The sequence below is a fragment of the Podarcis cretensis genome, assembly GCF_951804945.1.
Source record: "Podarcis cretensis genome assembly, chromosome: 3".
Lineage (NCBI taxonomy): Eukaryota > Metazoa > Chordata > Lepidosauria > Squamata > Lacertidae > Podarcis > Podarcis cretensis.
Genome location: NC_137172.1, coordinates 32,753,607 through 32,776,261, shown reverse-complemented (window position 1 = coordinate 32,776,261; position 22,655 = coordinate 32,753,607). Strand labels below are relative to the sequence as shown.

Sequence of the window (22,655 nt, the reverse complement as noted above, 5' to 3'; positions counted from 1 at the left end):
TCTTGAACTGCACCTGTATTAGATGTCTCAAACCCTGTGAAATAAACCCCCTGAATATTATTTTCTTTTAACCAATCTAATGCAGGATGAAATACCCAATCCTTAAGCATGGATACAAAAAGACCTTCATAGCCCATTTTCCAGGGAAGAGATCATAAAGCATTTTTGTGTATTCTGAAGGAATAGAAACAGTTATCTAATACAGCTAACTACTTTTAGAATCAGGAATTACAAAGCAAGCATGAACTTTGACTATTGCTGTCACCACAGAAGTACTCTACCCAAAAGTGTGAATGTAGTTCTGAATCACCTGCTCACTATTTTCATGGATTTAAGCGGTATGTGTTAAGGTCTGTTAAGCATTAATGATAAATACAATCTTCTGGTGGTGCACTGCAGTGAGGGCCCCTAGATTAGAAAGTGCTTTCTTTCATGTCTGATGTCCAGTCTAATAGAAAGAAAACCCTTTAATGCTAAATGTGTATTGGAAGCAGATTTATGAGCTCAACAGGTAACGTAAAATTATTAGGCAAACAGTTGAAGCTCAGTTAGAAAGAAAAAAATGTGGATTGAACTCTTTTTCACACAGTGGTGATTATCTCCTCCAATTGCTGGATTTACTATTCCCTTTTTGTCATGCAAACAAGAAAAGGCAGGCATTTTGTAGGAGCTCCTTCTGTGTGATGTGTATTGGAATCTACATGGTGGATTTAAAATGTCAGACAAGGGATTTAAAGTGTCTGCAAAGAATGAAATATAAGAGACCAGCCAAAGACTACATGTAAAGTTTATAGTGGTCATTTCAGCAAATGTAAAACTAGTTTTTGCTATCTAACCATACCATAAGGATCACCTGCTTTCTTGCAGGTGTGTATTTGCATAATGACCACATTCTCTTTCATCAATAAATCCTATGTGTTAAGTGGGAAGTGTGATAGGCTCAAACCTAATTGTAAAGATAAGCATTTCAAATACATCTGCAATAGAAAGTATGACAGCATATTTGCTAGAGGTGGCTAGTGCCTCAGTTTATTTAATCTGATGTTTAATCTTATGCTTTTCATAGTTGTCAATAGGCCATGTACAGGCTATACCAAAGTTTACTGCATTTGCAGGAATGAGATGCAACCAAGCCAGACTTACAGCAAAATGAATAATCCTTCAATACTGGAAAGCCCAGACCACACCAAGCGAATAAAACTGGATACAGGAACTCCTGCAACTACTGTACAAGATTATATTCTTAAAAATACATAAAATCAAGCTTCTGGGAGATTGGAAGTGCATTTTTGGACCTCTTCACTGAATAATACCCACAACTAGAAACAGTGGGAGGCACAGGGCAGTGAGGGAAACCTGCCCGACTTAATGGATGTTAATCTAGGACTAAGACAGAGCACTGATGACATTCATTCATCCTAACCTTTATCTAGGCATGAAAACCTGAATACTGTATAGCAGGCATAGGCAAACTCGGCCCTCCAGATGTTTTGGGACTACAACTCCCATTATCCCTAGCTAACAGGACCAGTGGTCAGGGATGGTGGGAATTGTAGTCCCAAAACATCTGGAGGGCCGAGCTTGCCTATGCCTGCTATATTGCATGCTAGATAACTGAATGTCAGAGATTAAAATGCTGTATCATTATCGTCATCATTAAATTTATTGTTTGCTTTTTTGCTCCAGGCAATGCAAAGTGACATAGAAAAGAAAATGAAAGGCGGAAGCAAGAACGAGGTCACGTGGAGGGAGATTAAGGGACTGTACTGTTACATTACAGTGGTACCTCGGGTTAAGAACTTAATTCGTTCTGGAGGTCCGTTCTTAACCAGAAACTGTTCTTAACATGAGGTACCACTTTAGATAATGGGACCTCCTGCTGCCACTGCCACACGATTTCTGTTCTCATCCTGAAGCAAAGTTCTTAATCCAAGGTACTATTTCTGGGTTAGCGGAGTCTGTAACCTGAAGCATCTGTAACCTGAAGTGTCTGTAACGCAAGGTACCACTGTATATGAATGTGAAAAATTTAATAAACCATGGACTAAAAACAAACACTAACTATAATATTTAAACTTTCAAGCTTCAAAAACCACTGTTTGAAGTTGGTTTATTTTAAATGAGCCACAGGTTGTCACGCATGACAAAGCAAACCGCAGTAAGTATGTAAAAACGGAAGAGAAAGTTTTTGAACTCTTCCTCACACCATGTAGGAGGAAGAGTGAGGAGGAAGGAGCACAAGGCTCATTGTGGCTCAGTCCTGCTTGTGCATATCACATAGCAAATTTGCCTGGCCTGAGTCTCAATGTGGTCTATGAGGCTGTTTTCCCCAAACCATGTCCACCTGTGCAGCACCTGACATCATTAGGGTAGGTAGAGATGTGGCTGGATCAGTGGCCTGACTGAGCTCCCTGCAGGGAACTTGATCATGCCGACTTCCCAAACACCCAATACTCAACTCTGAATACTGGAAAGGGCTGCTTTCCCCCATAGAAATTACTCTGATTGTCAAGATTTGCTTCTGAAACCCTTCTCAGAGTGTTCTTGCTTGCAGAGGTTAGATGATGATTGGGGAGGTGGCTTTTTCACAGGAGGCATCATGTGTTTAGAATATCCTCCCTAGGCAGATCTGCAAGATAACATTATCATCTTATGGACAACAGGTTAAGATACTTTTTCTCTCTAATGGACGATCAGCAGTGGTTCTGCTCTTTTCATCCGATTTTTATTTTTATATTTTAAAATTGCTCTGCTCACCCTGGCAGCAACTTCTTTGATGGTCTTAGGTGTATGTAGGTTTGATTCAACTGTATAATTTTTATTGTAAGCCACTTTGTTTTTATTTAAAATATTTATATGCTGCTTTTCTATTTTAAAAATCCAAACATTTTCATAGAAAATCAAGGGAGAGTATTATTTGCTACAACCCTCCTCCTGTGTAAATTTAAGAAGAATTTGCATTATTTGTCCTCAAGGATTATATTTCTCCAACATGGAAACCATGTGTTCAATACATAAAATGTGGCACATTTCAAGTCACTGTTACTGCAGTCCGAGTTTTTTCTTCAAGTAGGTTATATGAAATAGTGTATGTTATTGTACCAGTTAGTGGACATTACCTATACCCCATCCGACTGCACTCTGCAGCAGAAAATCGTGGGTCAGATGTTTCAAATTATTTGCATTTAATTATGCAATTAATTAAATTAATTGAATTATATTGCAGTGTGCCAGGGTTTTCTGCAGAAAAGACCTTTCTACGGCACTTTTTAGAATAGGGAACAAGAAGCACAACAGCTTAATTACTTTCCTTCAGCTAGCTATTGCTCAATTCCTCTTTCCTCAGGAGTTGCATTTTGTTTTGCTGGTTGGAGACAAGACGCAAGTTCAGCATACCAAGACCTGGTAAGCATTGCCTGCCTGACTTATGTATATAAACATATTTTACCAGAGCAACGAGAAACAGCCAGATTATTGCATGTATATTGTTGGGCTGCTTTTTATTATTGCTATTTTATTATTGTTTATTATTGATTGTTAAATTACATCTTGTTCTATCAGTGATATATGCTTCCAAAGGTTGCATTCCTTTAACAGGGATCTATGTTATATGTCATTTTAAAACAGCATATAACATAGCTGAAGATCTATACAATTAGAAAATGATGTAGAATGGTGCAATGAGAGAGGCTTGCTATGGATTTCAGCAGGTGGTGGATTACACCTATAATTCATTGGCATGCAAGTAGGTTTTCTGAATGCGACTAATTTGACTAAGCTCTTGGTTTCCTCTTACATCTTGTGGCTTCAATTTGCACAGGTTAATTATGCATTGCATAAGAAAAGTTCTTCCTATAATTAGAATTCTGTTGACTTTTAATTTCTCCATGTGTCACTTGTTCCAATAAAGGAAAAAGTAAATGCTGCTCTATTCATTCCCACCCCCTTTAAAGGTCCTTCTGCAAATAACAGCAACTTCTACTAGGTGTTATTTGGATACATTAATAAAGACCTTCAAAGGCAGAGCCTGTCACAAACCTCATGCAAATAAAATACAAGGTGATTTGCATTTCTAAATTTCCTAGAAGGTGCTGGCTCCATCACCTCAGCCAAAATACATATTAAAGACCAATCTAAATAAGAATTGTGGAGAAAGTCTCCTGCTAAAGACCTGCAAGATGGTTAGTGCAAAGAGCTTTAATTCTCCAGCTGTAAATTAGGAAAGAGGTGGCACTTTGCTAGATCTTGGCCAAAAAATTGCAGAGACTGCTGTAACATTTCCAACAAATATATGGTATGAATAGTACATACGCTGACCGTTACACATTATTAACAATAATATCATTTGAGATTCTGGAACAGTTGCTTGAGTTAAGTGACAAAACCTTCCATACTCAAGAGGATTTTAAAAAACATTTACTCAAAGTATGTAGTACTTTGGTGTTCACAGAAAGTATAACTTCTCTTTCTCTCTCTTAGCATTTGTGTGGCAGGGCCTAAATATATACACAACTATCTTTCCTTTTACACTGGCTCAGTTCCTACATGAACTCTAGAACTCAAGATCCAGCAATAGTATGAAACTTCTGTGTATGACATAATGAAAAAGTCTTGAAGGCTTTAAAAATGTCCAGGGGTCACAAAAAAGCTCTTTGAGAAATTAACATATATTAACTTCCCATTTATTAAAGCTGGGGCTCACTTAGTGGGAATTGCTTTACTCAGGATTGCCCTGTAAATGTTTGTTGGGTTTATGACACAGCTAGGTTTACCTTCCATTATTCTTTAAAAAATGTATTTCCTATATTTAAAAAAAGTCACATTTAATACATAGAATTAAATCAGCTGTGATAAAATTATAATAATTAAAAAGAAGGCAAAACTAAGTACAGGTGTGTGTATGCAAGTGGTAGCTTGAGGGTCATTATTTCTAGGAACCATCTCTTCAAGCCATTTAGGGCCAAACTATGTGAGATTACGGAGCTCTCACATGTTCAAAGGGATTTAACCTCTTTTACCTCGTTACTAAGATCTTACAATATGGAGATTACACATGCTCAAAGGGACTTTAGCCCTCAGGCTCATATATACTCTTTTTAACCTGGGATGGGGAAGCTGTGCTTGACTACAACTCCCATAATATCTGAGCATTAGCCTAGCTGGCTGGGACTGATGGGACATGGAATCCAAAGACATCTGAAGGGCCACAGCCAGTTCCCCATCTGTCTTAAACAGACAATCTGAATTAAACACATTTTGAGCAATGACAATTTCCATTACCAGTTCCCAATAAAAAAATGACCTTGCAACACACTGTAAATGCATCCAAGAAAGCCATGCAGACCTATCCTGTTGTTGCTTGTGCTTTCCCCGTGCCGCGTTAATTTACAAAATACTAGTCATATGCTTAGTTGCAAGACAGAAGATTGATGAGACGTGACTGCTGTTTGATACCCATGTGCTAGGAGAATGCACACACTCTGTATGTGATAAAGGCGGTGGCAAGGCCTGGGAGCATTGCAGAGAAAGAAAGAACTTCTAAGAATGCAGGACTGCTTGGTGGAAGCAGCAGCAGTAGCAGCAGCAGCAGCAGCAGCAGCAACCACCCTATAGAAATGAAGTATAAAGCAAGTTCAGGGAGGCGAAGTAACCAACACGAACATGCAACAATGAAATAAACTAAAATTGTGCAGAGTCGGGTAAGAATACGGGGTGGGGAAAGAGGGGATTCATGGGTGAGAATTTTTGTGCCAGCTCTTTCATTTTGTGCTTTCAATTACTACAAATCTGGAATGATTTTATCATACTATTCTGAACTATAGCCAGCGCCATTAGGAACATGCCTGAATGAAGAGAATCCAAGAGACATTTTCTGCAAAGTATATAGGATTACAGTGGAATTCTTCTGTGGTCTGGTTTGGTTCTGTTTTACTAATGTAGGGGTGTGGGGACTTGTGGGCCCCCAGATGTCGCTGAATTACATCTACCATCACATTTCCCAATCAGCCATTCTAGATGAAGCCGACGGGAGTTGGAAGTTAAACCCCATCTGGTGGGCCAGATTCCCCACTCCTGTGCTAAAGTCATTCCTTTTGGGGGGAGATGGGAGCAGGCACCTCCCCATCTTATTAAAATAATGTAATCATACATTTCACTTTCACATCCCTTTGCTGCCTCTAGCTACACTGCATATGTCACACCAACAAGAGCTCCCTGCCTACCTCAAAGAGCAGCACTATCCTGTGTTCACCGCATTGGGTATGTTCTGTGATTATCAGTAGGAACTCATGCTGCCTTCCTAAAGTGCAAAGGAGGTGTGAATTAAATTACTGTCACTGCAGAGCTGTTAACAACACGAGCATCTGTACTATTAAAATTAGAACTGTACAAATGGAAGCTCACAACAAAATGCTCCCATTCAAAGTTCTAAGCAGCTTGAAGAAGAAAAGAGTATTGTAGTGTTGTGTGCGAATCAGGTAGCTGGGGTCGGATAGCAGCGGAGGTTTCAGAATAGAGAGCAAGGAAAACAGACAGATTTTTTTCCCTGTCGTGCACGAATGAAACCTTTTAATATTGCCATGTGATTAAAGAATTTGCATACAGGGTTGGCTTCCAGGCCTGAGCTGTTGTTGTTGGCGTCCGTCTGTCTTAGGAGACAATGAAGTGCACCTTGGGAGTAGAGTGAAACCCTTTGAGAGTTACAGCACCTGCTGTGGTTGTAGAGACTGATAAGGGAGAAGCTGCTGGGGCAGATGAAGGCATCCAATTGTGCTGATGCAGGTGTACCATGGCGTTTCTTCTTTCTGCGCTCCTCCCAGCAGCGGTCATTCCTCCTCTGGTCATTGCTGTGGATGCATGACGAAACTGTCTCAGGCACTGCAAGGGATTCCTACACAGTGGGGTTAATGTCGCCAGTCACGTTTGCAGATGTCTTTATAAGAGAGTTGGTCTGCCAACAGGCCTTGTGCCTGAAGCCAGCTCCCCATAGAGCACGTCCTGGGGGATCCTGCCATCTTCTGCTCTGTAAATATGAGCAAGCCAGTGCAGGCGTCGCTGAGACAGGAGTGCAAATATGCTGGGAATGTGGGCTTGATCATATTCACATATTTGTTTGAGACTCTGTCCTGCCCTGCAATGCCCAAAATTTTCCTGATGTAGCGCATGTGGAAGGCATTGAGATGTTGCTCCTGGTGAGTGTAATTTGCCCATGACTTACTACCATAAAGCAGTGTGCTCAACATGCAAGCCTGGTAGACCTTTGTCTTGGTATTGGTAGATCTGGGCTAAAACATTTTGTACAACATGTTTTGAATGTCAGGTTAATTCAAATTCTAAATAATAATAGCAAAATCCAATAGATAATTATACAGGTGCCTTCTGAGCTGGCTCAGACTGGTCTGGGCTTCAGCCTAATGTTCATGTAACAGGAAAGACTGGCTTGCATTTGCTCAGTATTACAGATGAGTGCAAAAATCTGATTTGTATGGTACTTGTGTAATATTATCAATTTATGTTATGAAGGTACATGTAAAGCATCAATGGTTTACATCTAAGAAGCATATTGTGTGACGAAAACTTCAAAAGGATCTGGAAGTAAAGTGTCAAGAAAATGAATTGGATCTATTAATTAGGGTTTCAACAAGAAAGCATTTAACAGCTAATCTGGCCAGAGTTCAACATTCACCACTCAGAAAAAACAAAATGCCTGTGTAGTGGAAATGTTGTGACCACGGGGAGCAGTTATGTAAGTGGTAACTCCTCGTACCACCTGGTGCCCAAAATGTTGAGGATATGTACACCCTACAGGGGCACTGACCCACAGAGGAAAATCCTGCTGGGAAGGATAAATGGAAAGGTGAGGTTTATCTGAAATTTGTATGTCCTGGTGTCCAGTAATCTAAGCCACATATGAAGAAAGTCACACAAATGCACTTGCACATTTAGTTTCCTGGGGTGTTAAAGAGCTGTTCGGGGGGTATGTGGTATCTTCAAAATAAAATGGTTAGAAGGATTTAAGAGAGTCTTGACCCATGTCACAGACACTATGTTTTCATTTATTCCCAGAAATGAAAAGTGCTTGCTAACTAGTGAGCAAATGCTGCTTTTGCCACCAGAAAAACAATGCCAAACAAAAGCAATTCTGTTCACAAACTGAGGAACAGATGGGCTTACAGTGATTAGTTGTAACCTTGTGTTTGTGCTGTGGGGTGCAGCAGGGCGCTATTATGTCTCCAATGCTATTTAACATCTATGTGATGCTGTTGGGAGCTGTCATTAGGGGATTTGGAGTGAGGTGTCATCACTATGCTGATGACATTCAGCTCTATTTCTCTATAACATCTGAATCAGGAGAGGATGTGCAAGACCTGGATCAGTGCATAGGTGGGCTGGATGCAGACCCATAAACTAAGCTTGAAACTTGGCAAGACTCAGACAGAGAACATTTCCCAGGTCTCAGAGACCAACCAGTTATTTGCTCTGAATCAACTTGTACTCCCTCTAAAGGAGCAAGTTTGTATTCAGGAGGTGCTCCTAGATCCTATCACTGGAGGCTAGAAGCACCTTTTACTAGCATTAGCTGGTAAGAAAGACAGCTGATGAGACAATTTTTTAGTTTGTCTTGAACCTTCCAGCATTCAGCTTCCTTGAATGGTCCTGAGTTTTAGGATCATGGGAGAGGAAGGAAACTTCCCCTTATACAATTATGCATGTTGTGGAGAAAATGGATATCTCTCTCCCCATCTTAATCAAAATACACCACAATCCTAACCATGTTTACTCAGAAGGAAGCCATACTGAATTAAGTGGGGATTATGTCCAGATAAATGAAATTAGGAGTACTTTTGAGCATGTGTAGGTTGTTTTCCCCACACCACTAGGTAGAACCACCAAATCCAGTTCCAATGAATTTGAAGGGATGTGACCTTAAATAAGGTCACAGAGCTTCTCCTTTCAGGTAGGTAGCCGTTTTGGTCTGACGCAGTCGAAATATATATACATACATACATACATACATATATATATATATTTATATATATTAGTCCAGGAGCACCTTGGAAACCAGCTAAGTTTGTTCTTGGTATAAGGTTTTGTGCACATGCACATTTAGGTATCTGAAGAAGTGTGCAAGCACACGAAAGCTTATACCAAGAACAAACTTAGTTGGTCTCGAAGGTGCTACTGGACAATTCATTTTATTTTTTTTATATATTTCGAGAGCTTCTCCTGTTAGAATACAAAACCTGTGAAGGAGCCACGAAACACTCGCATCTTCGCACAGCCTGCAAACGGCAGCAGGTAGACCTATACTTGAAAACGAGCCTTGCGTGTGTGTTATCAGTCACCAGCGAAGCAGCAGCTGCCTTGTTTCCTCCCGCCTCACAAACGCAACGACCACGGCCTCGTTGTCACCTTACAGAAAGCGGGCGGAAGCACGTCGGCGCGCGGCCTGCCTGTGGTGCCCAAGGGCGTGTCCGCCAGGGAAGGCCGTTCTCCTGAGGCCGCAACAAGGCTCGTCGCAGGTGGAGGGAGAAGACTCACACCGAGGAGCGGTGGGCAGGGCAGGGCCTGGTCCACATAACGGGGGCGCATGCGCGGCTCGGGCAAGTCATCTGTTGCATTCGCGACGGGGGCGGGGCGGGGTCACCTGCGCCCTCGTCGTTCCCACTTAGCAGAGCTGGTGGCTCAGGTAACGGAGGACGGGGCCATTTCTGGCCAAGGGGTTGTGCGCGGCGGTCACCGGGCGGGCTTTCCTCCTCGAAAGAGGAATTAAAGCAGAGGCGCCACCCGTGGCCAGGAGGTGGGAAGGTGGGGGTGGGGTCCTTTGCCCCTGCCCAGCAGGGAGAGCAGCAGCTCCACTTCGGCTGCTTCCCAGCCGCTTCCTGCTCTCTTAAAGTGTTTGTGAGTTGTGGCCAAGGCGTGTGTTTTGTGTGTGTGTCTCCCCGGCACCCACCTAAGCCTCCCTCCCGGCTCCTCTTCCCGGCCCCTCCGTCCTCTCTTCACCTGGCTTCCATTTTCTCTTTATTATCAAGTGGAGGCGACTTCCCTGGTGAATTGTGCGACTCTGAAACAACTTACTTGCACTCTTTCGCCACCTGTAGTTGTAATCTCGAATGGGCCCGTTATTTTATGGCCACGTTTTGTTTTACAGCTGTTTTTTTAATGGCTTCAGAGGCACCGAGTCTATAACAGCTGTACGAGTTGGCAGAAATCCAGCCGCTTTCCTGGTGCGGGTGGGGGGGGGGGAGAAGCTGCCCAGTTAAATTTCAGCAGGTTCTGTGTGTGCTAAAGCACAGGCCCCCTGCCAGGGGGAAGGGGAGGGTGGCAACCCTAAACTTCTGGGGGCGAGGGAGGAGCAATTTTAGACCCTTCATCCCTACCTATCGTACGGTAGACGCCCACATTTTCTTAATATATCAGAAGTTAAGTTGGGCTGTGATCTAATTTCTGAGCCTCTCCCAAGCACCTGCACTGGGCAGGCTATTGCTGGTTAACATTTGTTAGTAAATAAAATACCTTATTCTTCTGTTGAGGGAAGTTTGGGCAGGCTTGATAATTGCGGAGATGATGTGTAATTTTTAACCGCCTAGTGATAGATCTGGGATGGCTCTCTTCTGCCCTCTGCAGGTTGTAGATTACCCTGAAATTATTTTTGTTGCAGGCTAATCAGAATTTCAGAAACAAGGGCAATCATTGTCCTGTGTTACCTCTCTTGTGGAGCTGTGATTTGGTGGGTAAAATAAGCACTGCTTTCTGGTTCATTCCCTTGAAATTAAATTAGTGTGTGGGATGACAGGACACAAACAAGCTTCATCTCTAAACCAGTGTTTCCCAAACTTGGAGTTTCCAGCTGGTTTTGGACTACAACTCCCATCATCCCTAGCTGCCAGGACAATGGTCAGGGATGATGGGTACTGTAGCCCAAAAACAGCTGGAGACCCAAGTTTGGGAGACATTGATCTAAATAGATAATCCACCCACGAACTGCATCTGTTTTGGAATGAGGCCTAACGTCATAGAACTTTGTAAAGAACATATTGGATGTCTTCATTTGGATGGTTTCTTGCGTACACTGTAAAATTACAGCTGTGAAAACTTAAAAGTTCCTTCATAAGAATGTAAAATCTGATTTTACATCAGATTTTGCTTTGCCACTTGCTGTGAGCTCTTAAATAATTTTCTCTTTGCATTCATCTTTAGATGATTTGCCTGTACATGCACAACTTCATGATGGCTGGTTGTCACCTACAATTTAAAAGACTATTCAGTTGTTTATAGCAGCTGGATGGGGCTGAACCAGTTTCCTTCATGCTTAAAGCGTGAAATTATGAATATGTCTAAAACAGTTTAAGGTAATGGATAGCTTTGATACTTGGCTTTGCCCTGCAAAACCTCTGGAACAGGTCTTCCCTTTTGGGGCTGATTGGCAGTTTTGAGAGTGTGCCATGGGCACCACCCCACCTGCTTGTCACAGTCCTCTAGGTCACTGCTTCACCCCAGCAATTGAAGCATAAACACTGGGATGCTTTGCTTTCCCATGTGGTTTGGATCAAGGTTGGATCCGGTTGAATTAAAACTTACTCTCTTGAAATTACAAGATCATGCGGTCCTCCAGAACTACTATAAAATTAATACTTGTGTTGATCGACTACATTCCACAGTAAAAATCACAAATCTGGTGCTTGCTAGTGCCAACCACAAAAGCATTCTTGAGGACCTTTATTATTTTTATATCGTATGTGGACACAGAGGTGGCCTATTATTTGGCAGTGGTGAATTTCAGTCTCTGTTTCTCTCCACCCCTCTGTGATATATATGAATGAGAGAGAATGATAGGGGAGATTCTATGGGGGCATTTTTTGTGTCATAGCTGAGCTAGAAAATGACATATCTGTGGTGTTTACAGTTCCATCCTGCTGCAGGCTTTTCCCAATTCAGGCCTTTCATACTAATACCTTCATGACTTGGGCCTTGATGGTATAGAACATAGAGGTGGGACTATAGTGACAAAGTACACACTGGCAATAAAAGCTTATGTTTTGATTGTTCCATTGAACTGTTCCAAAGCTATTTAAGTAATGGGGAATAGTTGTTGTTATTAATATAGATTTTGCTTCAGCCATTCTTTTCTGACTTTGTGCTCTATATATTATCTATATACATAGTGCTTTCTTGCCTGTTGTAACTTGCCCTATGATTTTGTTTTCTAAGTGAAACAACATGATTCCATTCTTTGGAGATTTGTGGCTGGCTCACTCATGGAATGGGACTAAAACAGATTACCGTGGTGGCAATGGATCCTACTGCTACAGCAGAGCACGGGGAAGTACTGTGCTTCAAGGTGTAAGCTTTGGTGGAGTCCCTATTGTCCTTCTGCTCGATGTTACTTGCTTTTTGGTAAGTTAATTTTAGGAGTCTCAGTTTTTGCAGATAACTGCCTCTTATAAAATCTCCAAGTTCCCAAAGCAAGGTCTGAGGAAGGGCCTGGTGGGGCAATGGTGAGGCTCAAAAAGTATGGTCATTGTGCCACATCAATTGAGCATGTGTGTTAAGACAAGTCCCAGAATCCTTTGCAAAAAAGAGAAGCTCTATGGCGGATATGTAGAAAGTGTTCCCTGTAAATAAGCTGGACTTATTGTCCAATCCAATAGAGTTTGTGTCCTTTAAGGGTGAATCATCATGTAATTTAAAGGTAAAGGGACCCCTGACCATTAGGTCCAGTTGCGGATGACTCTGGGGTTGCGGCATTCATCTTGCTTTACTGGCCGAGGGAGGTCATGTACAGCTTCCAGGTCATGTGGCCAGCATGACTAAGCTGCTGGCGAACCAGAGCAGCGCACGGAAACGCCGTTTACCTTCCCGCCGGAGTGGTACCTATTTATCTACTTGCACTTTGATGTGCTGCTAGGTTGGCAGGAACAGGGACCGAGCAACGGGAGCTCACCCCTTGCAGGGATTCGAACCACCAACCTTCTGATTGGCAAGCCCTAGGCTCTGTGGTTTAACCCACAGCACCACCCACGTCATGTAATTTACCCTGCTGAAATAGATGCATCCTTTGTCTTGCATAAATGTTTTCCTTCCCTTCAGACAGACTGTGCTGCAAGGTCTGGCTTGTCCTGACCAGAGAAATATATATGAAGGCGATGCAGAATAAGTGTGTGGTCATCTTTGGATAATAGGATTTGCAGCATTTTCCTTTTTTTTTTTTTTTTTTGTCTCTTTAAGATGGGAGCATATGGTAGTTGCCAAACTATATTTCAGAGTACCATGTCAGAATTACCATAACGTGAATTTGTCTGAATTCTTTCTCGTCAAGCTTAAGACAGGTATTTCCCACCCTTCACAGCACATGTTTTATTCTTTTTGCTCTAAAAGAGGCCCTGTCCAATACTAGCCATAAGCTACTTTCTGGTGTTACAACAATAAAAATCCAAAGTTTTTGTCAAGTATGAAAAATTTGGTCCTGGTGCTCTTATGGCACTGTCATATCTGAAGCCAGCTTAACATGAAGTAACGAAACCTTATGCCTTTGAATGAATGTTACTTCTTTTCTTTTAGATTTCATTGTTGGTATTTTCTTTTATAAGAAAAAGATTCTGGGATTATGGTCGTATTGCCCTGGTATCGGAAGCATTGAGGTAAATCTTCATTTATACAATGCATTTGCTTATTGCATTTATATTCTTCTCCAAGGAACTCGAGGTGGTGTACATACCTCTCCTCCCCTCCCCCACTTTATCCTTGCAGCAACCCTGTGAGGTAGGCTAGGCTGAGAGGCGGTGACTGGCCCAAGGTCACCCAGTGAACTTCATGGCCAGGTGGGGATTTGAACCCCAGCCTCTCAGGTCCTAGTCCCAACACTCTAACCGCTACAGCACACTGGCTCTCAAGATGTAGAAAACATGAGTGTCAAAATGTTACAGTGGCCCCCACAGAACATTGGTAGATACAGAGGGCATAGTGCCATGCTGTTGGTGACCAAGAGTGGTATCCAACAAAAATGTAGCTACGTTAGTGCAATGACTTCTGGCTGTGTGATGCAACATATCATTTCCCTTCTCTCGCCATGTGCCCCTGCCCCCCAGAGCAGACTTGTAGGGAGTGTGTGAGCAGACAAACTTACTGCCCCATGTAACACTTTGATATACAGTGGTACCTCGGGTTAAGTACTTAGGTCCGTTCTTAACATGAAACTGTTCTTAACCTGAAGCACCACTTTAGCTAATGGGGCCTGCTGCTGCCGCTGTGCCGCCAGAGCACGATTTCTGTTCTCATCCTGAAGCAAAGTTTGTAATCCAAGGTACTATTTCTGGGTTAGCAGAGTCTGTAACCTGAAGCGTATGTAACCTGAAGCGTATGTAACCCGAGGTACCACTGTAATAGGCATTGTCATAGACCACAAACACCAACAGTTCTATGGATTACAAAGAGGAGGAGCTGTGACACTACGTACACTGTTAGGAATTGCTTCAGTAGTGGGTTTTTTTTTTAATAATAAAAAAGTGCAGCATGTGTGTGTGGCGTGTGTGTGTGTGTGTGCGTGTTTGTGATACCCATGAAAATTACCTGGTCATGCATGCTGTTGTATAAAAAAGAAAAGCCCATTGTCAACGATGAGTTTAGAACATTACACCTAGTTTAGCCCTGGAATACATTTTTTTTTTTAAATTTGTGAAACCGCTGTTTCGTTCAAAACTTCTCTTGAGCAAAACAGCTGTATAAGACTAGATCTTTAGGAAGAAATCGGCAAGTGCAGGGCATGTTTTTTCTTGCAGTGGCTGAAACTATGCTTACTTCCATTTCCAGTTGCTGCATGCTGAGGTCAGGGTTTGCAGAAAATAAAACAGCACTTTAATTTTAATATGAAGGTTTTGCAAAGACTGTTCTTGCTCAAAACCTCTGTAGAAAAACTGAGGGGGAACAAACAGCTACAATGTGTAAACATGAATTGGGAGTGAAGGAAGAGAGAAATGTCAAGAGAGGTGGTGAAGAGTTAACCTAAGGACACGGAAGAAGGAAAGAATAATACTTCCTGAAACTTACCAGAATGTTGTCAGTTTCATATTTGAAGGGCGAGGGGAGAAGTCTTTGTGTAGCTTCCCCTAAGGTTGGGTTGCATCATGGGTTATTTTGAAAGCTATGCCCTCTGCTGAAACAGGGGACCATGCCAGCAAGGGAAAGAAGAACAGCAAGCAGACTTCCTTGACCAGCTTTCTGGTGACAGATCCAAAAGGGATATTCATGTTGCCCATTGTGGAATCTCACAACATTTGCTGTGGTGCACTTCCATGGTTGTTTTTATTAAGGGTGCACACATTGGTAAAGAAATACCTGCATGAATTCCCAGGTGGGAAAAATGGAAATGGAGGGTAGGTATGTAATTTCTGAGCGGTGGGGACATGCACACACCACATGAATACTTCTCACGGACCTCTCACTAGTTTGGATGGGATCCATTGGTTTTGTAGTTAAGAGGCAGGAAATGTAAACATCCTTGCACCAATGGGCTTGTGGAAATACTGGATCTGAGCTATGTATTGTGTCACAGTGTCTTAGTCATAGAATGAGATCTAGAAAAATATTGCTTTGCAGTCTTTTTTCGGGAGCAAAACATTATACTGATATGAGAGTTAATAATTTCTACAGAACAGATTCTACAGAAACCCCCCCCCCCCAGTTGTCTAAAATGTTATTCATGTTTTCACTATAGTATGCTTTCCTCCTAACTATTTGTTTCTTTTCCCTTTGGAGTATTTCTGTTAGCTGCTTTATTTGAACTTCCTTTAAATATGCTTTTGAATTTTAGCAACTGTTGTTAAGTCTAGTATTCTAATTTTGAGGTCTTCCTTTGTGTATTCTAGTGATACCACTGTATCTGGTGATCTAGCCAATCCTGATGATTTGGACCCCGATGAAGTCAGTAGTATTTTGCATTATTTTGCATTTTCTTATTTCCCCACCCCATCCCCCAAAAAGCCTTCCAATTACTTTGGGTATTCTCTGAAACATTGTGTCCTGATATTATTAGGAGGCTTAGGACCAACCCAAAGTGTTTTCCCCCTGTAAAATAAATTACAAATATAAATTTATAATTCGATCATTCTGCCTCCTACCCAAGCAGAAGAATGCCTCCTACCCAAGCACTTTTGGGTGCAGGAGCTGTTTCTGCTCATGCAAAGGGGATAGCTTCTAATTACTCCCAGTTTCCTGTTCCAATTTACATCCTCTTGCACAGCAACACATGCCATTTTGGATAGCCCCACAACCCCAAGAGCAGCTTTTCAGGGAACATGTGGATCCCACTCGGTGTTCAAAAAAGAATATTTCTGTTTCTTCTAGGGTTTTTGTTCTTGGATGATATCTGCCTTTCGAATGAGGTGAGTACGCAAAGTAGCAGAGATCTGAGTGCTCTTTATGCTATACATTGCTTAATAACAGTTTCTTAGCAATTTTGAAAACAGAGGGCTGTACATTTTTAACGTTCTATGCTTTATCATTGCAGCAATTGGATTTTGGTTAGCCACCTTGGGAATTATTAATTATAAGGCGGAATAGAAAGCTTTTATATTAAATGCAAGAAGGGACAGCACTATGGTTAAAATGGTTAGAAACACAGTTAGTAAGCCCACAGCTTTGAAATAAGACTTGAATTGTGTTATATAAAGGCATTTATAAATTTAATGTGTTTTTTAAAAAAATCTCTAATTCGTATCCCAGTATGTGTGATTTCTTTTTTTCTTTTTCTTTTTAAAAAAGGCTAATCCATTATTATATGAAGCAAGCCTACACACTTCTTTGATCTTTTACCATCTTAACAGCTGGATAGATTGGCTGTGATGACACAAGTCCCCTTATAAAAATTCACTAGGGAAGGATCATTAGATCTTGCTGTTGACTCATTTATATGAGCTTGCCAAGAAAATCATGATTCTAAATTTGAGTTTTTAAGATGTTCTCAAAAGTAGGAAGTGCAAGCTTCCTTAGGGACTCCACTTTCGGTTTCCCACCTCTGCAATTTATCTCATTTCAGGAAACTTTTTTCCAGTTATAATGAATAGTAGTGTACTTCTGCTTCTCACTAAAATGGTTTTCAGGATCACGCATCTTACCTAGAGCTCTGTGCTTTGCAGTAAATACTGTCATGCTTAAGGGTTAGATTTAATGTTGATACAGAACTGCCAACGTTATGATGACAATTAAGAAAATACCCTTCTACAATAGTTAGTTGATTTCTGATTTTAACATTTTATATGGTTTTTATGTATATTGTAAACCTCTTTGTTTTCTAAAAAATAAATAAACAAATGAAATTATGTATCTCTGAAATAAGAGGAAATAATTTTCAGGTTGGTATATTGAAATTGTGTAATGCTGTCCAGCTCAATAGTTTTTCATGTCAGTATTGCTGGGTTCTACAGTAAGGAAAGCTGTCCTGCCCCATTACAAAAACATTGAATTTATTTATTTTTATTGTGTTTACTGTGTCTTTCTGCATCTGCAGGATATTGTCTTTAGTGTGATAATTCTGTTCAAAGGTTTAGCTGTATTTCAAATTGGCATCTGCTTTTAGTTGTGCAAATAATGCCTCCATAATCCAATTTTTAAAAAGTTTTTCATTTTGTATAAAATTGAATTGAGAGAGAGCACTCACATTCTATAAATTGGAGTAGAGAGTGGGCTAAATGCCAATTGTTCTTTCCATGTGGATGTGCTTTTGTTTGAACCCATTCAGCATCTTTTTACTGCCTAGTCTCTTTTGCTTCTGTATCCATGTGACCTTTTATGATACCACCATATTGTACAACACAGAGTATTTTCAGTCTGCAGCTGCAATGCAATCCTTAGTCAGCCTTCTTCTTAAGCATACGCCCACCTTTGTAAAACTTGGCAACTGACCTGTTCTGTTATTTGTGGTGCAGCGATGAAGAGATTCGTGTAAAATGTGGGGAGGATGCCATTACCTATCTCGCCTTTCAGCGCCATCTCATCTGCCTGCTGATTGTAGTCAGCATGCTGTCTTTGTGCATCATACTTCCTGTCAATTTATCAGGCGACTTACTTGGTGAGAACCTTTTATGACTTGGTGTTTCATGTCACTCTTAATGCTTTGATGAGCAGGGCTCGCTTATTCTTACGGGGCTTGGTTAGAAAATCTCTCTGTAGTGGGTCCAGTGATTAAAGTACTCTTATGTAGGTGGGATATATCATAGTTATTTCATTTTCTCCAGAAAACCTTTGGGCATCTGGTAAAACCTCTATTGTGGCCTTGACAATAAATTAGTGCTTCTATATTGGAGTAGCACATCCGTGTTGATGATAGCCTATTATTACTCCATGGAGAGTATAAACATATGCACTGGTATTCAGTAACTAGACTTTTTTGCCAAGTATATTAGATTCTCACAGTGTGTCTAGATTAGCTTGGTATAGGTAGTTTTCCTTCTGAACCAACAGCTCCAGCTTGGAATACATCCTAGGCTGTTTTAGCCATTCTGTTCACAGTTGTGGCCACTGAAAAAATAAGAATTCCATGTCTCAGCATACCAAAGATAATTGCTATGAACAGAGCTAAACAGTCTTTTACCCCAGGATGACACAAAAAGTGAGTCAACAACTCCTAATAATCCCGAGGCCTCTTTCCATCACTTTTTAAACTAGCCTGTGTTTTACATGACCAAGGGGGTTTGAAAAGTTAAGGGGTGATTAAGTTGGCAAGAAGACTACATAAGAAGAGGATTGTATAATGCGTAATACATTCAATGGAACTGAAAGTGGTACGCTCAAAATCTGTCTCTTTTTACATGCGATGCTTAAGGCGCTGGAGCTTGTAGGTAAGAAATCAATAAAACTAACAAGGCATGTTTTTTAAAAAGTATATATAAATATATATATTATAATAATCAATATCTCTAGCCAGAGTTTGTGCTTTCTCTGTCTTTTAAAGGAACCCAGAAGCTCATTTTTAGAATGTATTCTTTCTGAGATAATATCATAGGAATCAGGATGTTTATACCAAATGGTTAAAAATAATATCCAAGTGGTGGGCCTATGCTATTCCATACTGGCAAAGAAATTAGAACCCCCTACCTACTCCTCAAACAGCAGAAGGGAGTGGTGGCGGCTTGCTCCTTCTGCCTCTTTCCTTTATATTTCCGGGCGGGGGGGGGGGGAGTCTTTTCTTCCTTCCTATGTGATTTTTAGGCTCCAAAAGGTGCTACATAACTGTTGCTAACCTAATGGGCCTGGGATAGGCTCCTCTGTGGAATCTGGCAGAGGGACCCAACTGGTACAAGCATGCTTGTTTGGAGTTTGTCTGGGGTGGGAAGGTATTAGCAGTGGGAGAATGGCCGTGTGTCCAGCCCTTCCAAGGGAAGGGTGAGCACAGAGATGGAGGATACATAATGACATCAATGAGTTTTAAGGTGGAGGAGGGTGAGTAACAGGTTATCTACCTTCCTCGCTAACTCAATGAGTCCTTCAACTTGGCCTGACTTGTTGTAGTGCATGCGTGCTGATATTGCATGCCAGATTCCCAGTGACTTGATCTTTGAGCACATGTGATAGCTACTGCAATGCTTTAGGATATGAGGCTCGGGGTCATTTCTGCCCCATTCCTCCATTATTTTGTACATCTGGATGGTAAAAAACTCTAGTCTTGCTTACTTGCCCTTGTCTGTAGCATCCCTGGTGCGTATACTGATGACATGTTCTATACTAACAATGGTTTTTATGTGTATTGCAAACTACTTTGAGATTTATAAATTAAAGCAGTATATAAGAGTAGAACTGTTATATTAAATCAGTGGTAATATTATAGTGATGCAAGAGCATTTTGTTCTTTTTAAAAGAATTAATTCAAAGTGTGTATACTGCACTGTTGTCCTGTTTTTCAGATAAAGACCCTTACAGCTTTGGCAGAACTACTATTGCAAACCTAAGAGCAGGGTATGTAACTATTGAGATGTTAACGTCATATATGTATATTGTGTATGTACTGTAGTATTTACCTGAGTCTCACATTCCTTGATTTTACCACTTGGGGACTTCCCCCCTGCCATATAAGTAAAAAGCAAGTATTGTATGTAAAGCAGGCATGGCAGAACAAGATATACAGAAAGTGTACTGCATTTTACTTATCCCTGGTTTGATTTGGAATAGACTTGGGTTGCTATTGGAAGTATTGTGGGGTCTAAATGCTTCTTCCTTTGCCCTCAAAGTTAAGGGCCCTTCAGGTTGACCTGTTTATTGCGCTTTCATCCTGAACCATGCTTGCACAAAGCTTACATGGATTTTGGGTTGTAGGTAATCTTTCTTGAGCATTCTCAATATACATTTTAAATATATTTAATCTACATACAAAATATACATTTTTAAAAAGACACGTGTCCTGTATGGTTTAAGGGGAGGTTGTAAAAGGTAACATAGTCAGTCTTATGATTGCTATCCTGCCTTGCTGACCACTAAACAGTCATAAATTGAATAGTAGCTTAGGCAAATGTTATACTCCAGTCATTTCACTTCTAATACATCAAAACTTGTGTTCCACAGCAACAGTCTTTTCTGGCTGCACACTATTTTTGCTGTTGTGTACATGATTTTGACCGTTGTCTTTATGAGACATCACACTCAAGCCATCAAATATGAAGAAGAAAGCATAGTAAGTTTCTATATTCTTAAAAATGTGTATTGCTACTTCTCCTAGTGTAAGCTAACCTAAAACCAGAAAAACTACCCCTTGACAAATCATGTATGCACATTTCTGATTTGCTGGGTTGTGGGACAAATCTGCAAAACAGAACACACACAAAAGCAAGAAATTTGGTGGAGCTTGTATTCCGTTCTGTTACAGCTGGGGGCGGAAAGTGTTTTTTTGTGAACGGGGGGAGGTCAGACTTGTAATCCTTGTTTTTTCCTCCTCTTCAAATACACACTGTCCAACTTGAAATATATAATAATGTGTCTCATTTCTGGCTTCTTCCCTAGTTCAGAGTCTCTGAGAAACTAATAATTTCTGTTTTGTAGGTAAAACGCACATTGTTCATAACTCATCTTCCCAAAAATGCCAAAGCAACAACCATAGAAAATCACTTTAAGTAAGTAAAAAAGAGAGAGGGGGAGAGGGAGGCTGAATTTCTATTTGAGCTTATTTTTCTTTGTTTAAAGGGTCCTTGTAGTTTTAAGCTCCCTTAACGAAATACATAACTAAGTTATTCATAGAATCATAGAATCATAGAGTTGGAAGAGACCACAAGGGCCATCGAGTCCAACCCCCTGCCAAGCAGGAAACACCATCAGAGCACTCCTGACATATGGTTGTCAAGCCTCTGCTTAAAGACCTCCAAAGAAGGAGACTCCACCACACTCCTTGGCAGCAAATTCCACTGTCGAACAGCTCTTACTGTCAGGAAGTTCTTCCTAATGTTTAGGTGGAATCTTTTTTCTTGTAGTTTGGAACCATTGCTCCGTGTCCGCTTCTCTGGAGCAGCAGAAAACAACCTTTCTCCCTCCTCTATGTGACATCCTTTTATATATTTGAACATGGCTATCATATCACCCCTTAACCTCCTCTTCTCCAGGCTAAACATGCCCAGCTCCCTTAGCCGTTCCTCATAAGGCATCGTTTCCAGGTCTTTGACCATTTTGGTTGCCCTTCTCTGGACACGTTCCAGTTTGTCAGTGTCCTTCTTGAACTGTGGTGCCCAGAACTGGACACAGTACTCCAGGTGAGGTCTGACCAGAGCAGAATACAGTGGCACTATTACTTCCCTTGATCTAGATGCAATACTCCTATTGATGCAGCCCAGAATTGCATTGGCTTTTTTAGCTGCCGCATCACACTGTTGGCTCATGTTTAATTTTACCTACAGACTATTATTAAAAATTGATTTGCAAAGCCTGTCTAGTTCTTGAATTAAGTGTCTAACCTAGCTGTGTTGTGTATAGTGACAGCCAAGGATTTATAAGCTTCTAGAACTCTTTCTTAAGAAGAGACCTTGCCATATTAACTGGCACCAGGGGTTAGTCCTATCTACCCACCCACTACAGGAAAAACTGTAAAAAAAGCTAGCTGGAATGGTACAGAAGAGCAAGGGGCACTGTATCTTGACAACTTTGTAAACTTGTGCCAGCAATTAATTTTAAATTGGCATAAGAGAGGGTCAGTAGAGCAGTCAGAGGAGAACTTTCCAGCACTCGGCTAACTGCTTTGTATGGAATGTCACTACAACCTATGGAGCCAATGGAGTATAATTTTTTGTTGCCTGGCACCATGCTTTGACCTGTGCGGTGGCAATTTTCCTGATTATCCAATGCCTGGAGCAATATTATTTGGGTATGATAAACCGGCTCCTAGGAAGCATTTCCTGATAAATTTCTTTGTTCTCAAGATTTAACTTTGTGAATTAATATTTGGGTTTCAGTGGTGGGGTGAAATCTCTGTTCAGCTTCAAGTAGATTCAAGTAAAACAGCTTTTTGGGGGGAGGGGGGAACCTCACACACCCAGAAAAACATTAGATTCTATTCTGAGGTTTAGCTCTATTTCACCCCCAGTGACATAACCAGGAGCACAATGGGGGCTGAGCCAGACTACAATTTCCCAAGTTTTAGTTTGCAAGGCTGCAGTATCATGACCAGGGAATTTGGTAGGCCATTT

General features: G+C 41.1%; 1 protein-coding gene across 4 annotated transcripts in view; it reads left to right on the top strand.

The window, feature by feature from the left end:
- The first annotated feature begins 3,273 nt into the window (after positions 1–3,273).
- The window catches only part of TMEM63A (transmembrane protein 63A), a 42,816-nt gene continuing 23,434 nt past the window's right edge, over positions 3,274–22,655 (top strand). Inside the window, exons 1-10 of one of the 4 annotated variants that reach the window (XM_079969221.1) lie at positions 9,564–9,688; positions 10,661–10,729; positions 12,211–12,396; positions 13,561–13,640; positions 15,864–15,918; positions 16,342–16,379; positions 17,922–18,064; positions 19,896–19,947; positions 20,551–20,659; positions 21,025–21,095. In XM_079969221.1, coding sequence (XP_079825347.1) covers positions 12,220–12,396; positions 13,561–13,640; positions 15,864–15,918; positions 16,342–16,379; positions 17,922–18,064; positions 19,896–19,947; positions 20,551–20,659; positions 21,025–21,095 — 725 coding nt within the window. In that variant the 5' untranslated portion in view covers positions 9,564–9,688; positions 10,661–10,729; positions 12,211–12,219. Of the gene's footprint in view, positions 3,406–9,563; positions 9,689–10,382; positions 10,730–12,210; positions 12,397–13,560; positions 13,641–15,863; positions 15,919–16,341; positions 16,380–17,921; positions 18,065–19,895; positions 19,948–20,550; positions 20,660–21,024; positions 21,096–22,655 lie in introns of those variants that run through there. The other 3 variants (XM_079969224.1, XM_079969223.1, XM_079969222.1) reach the window with 3 other exon arrangements.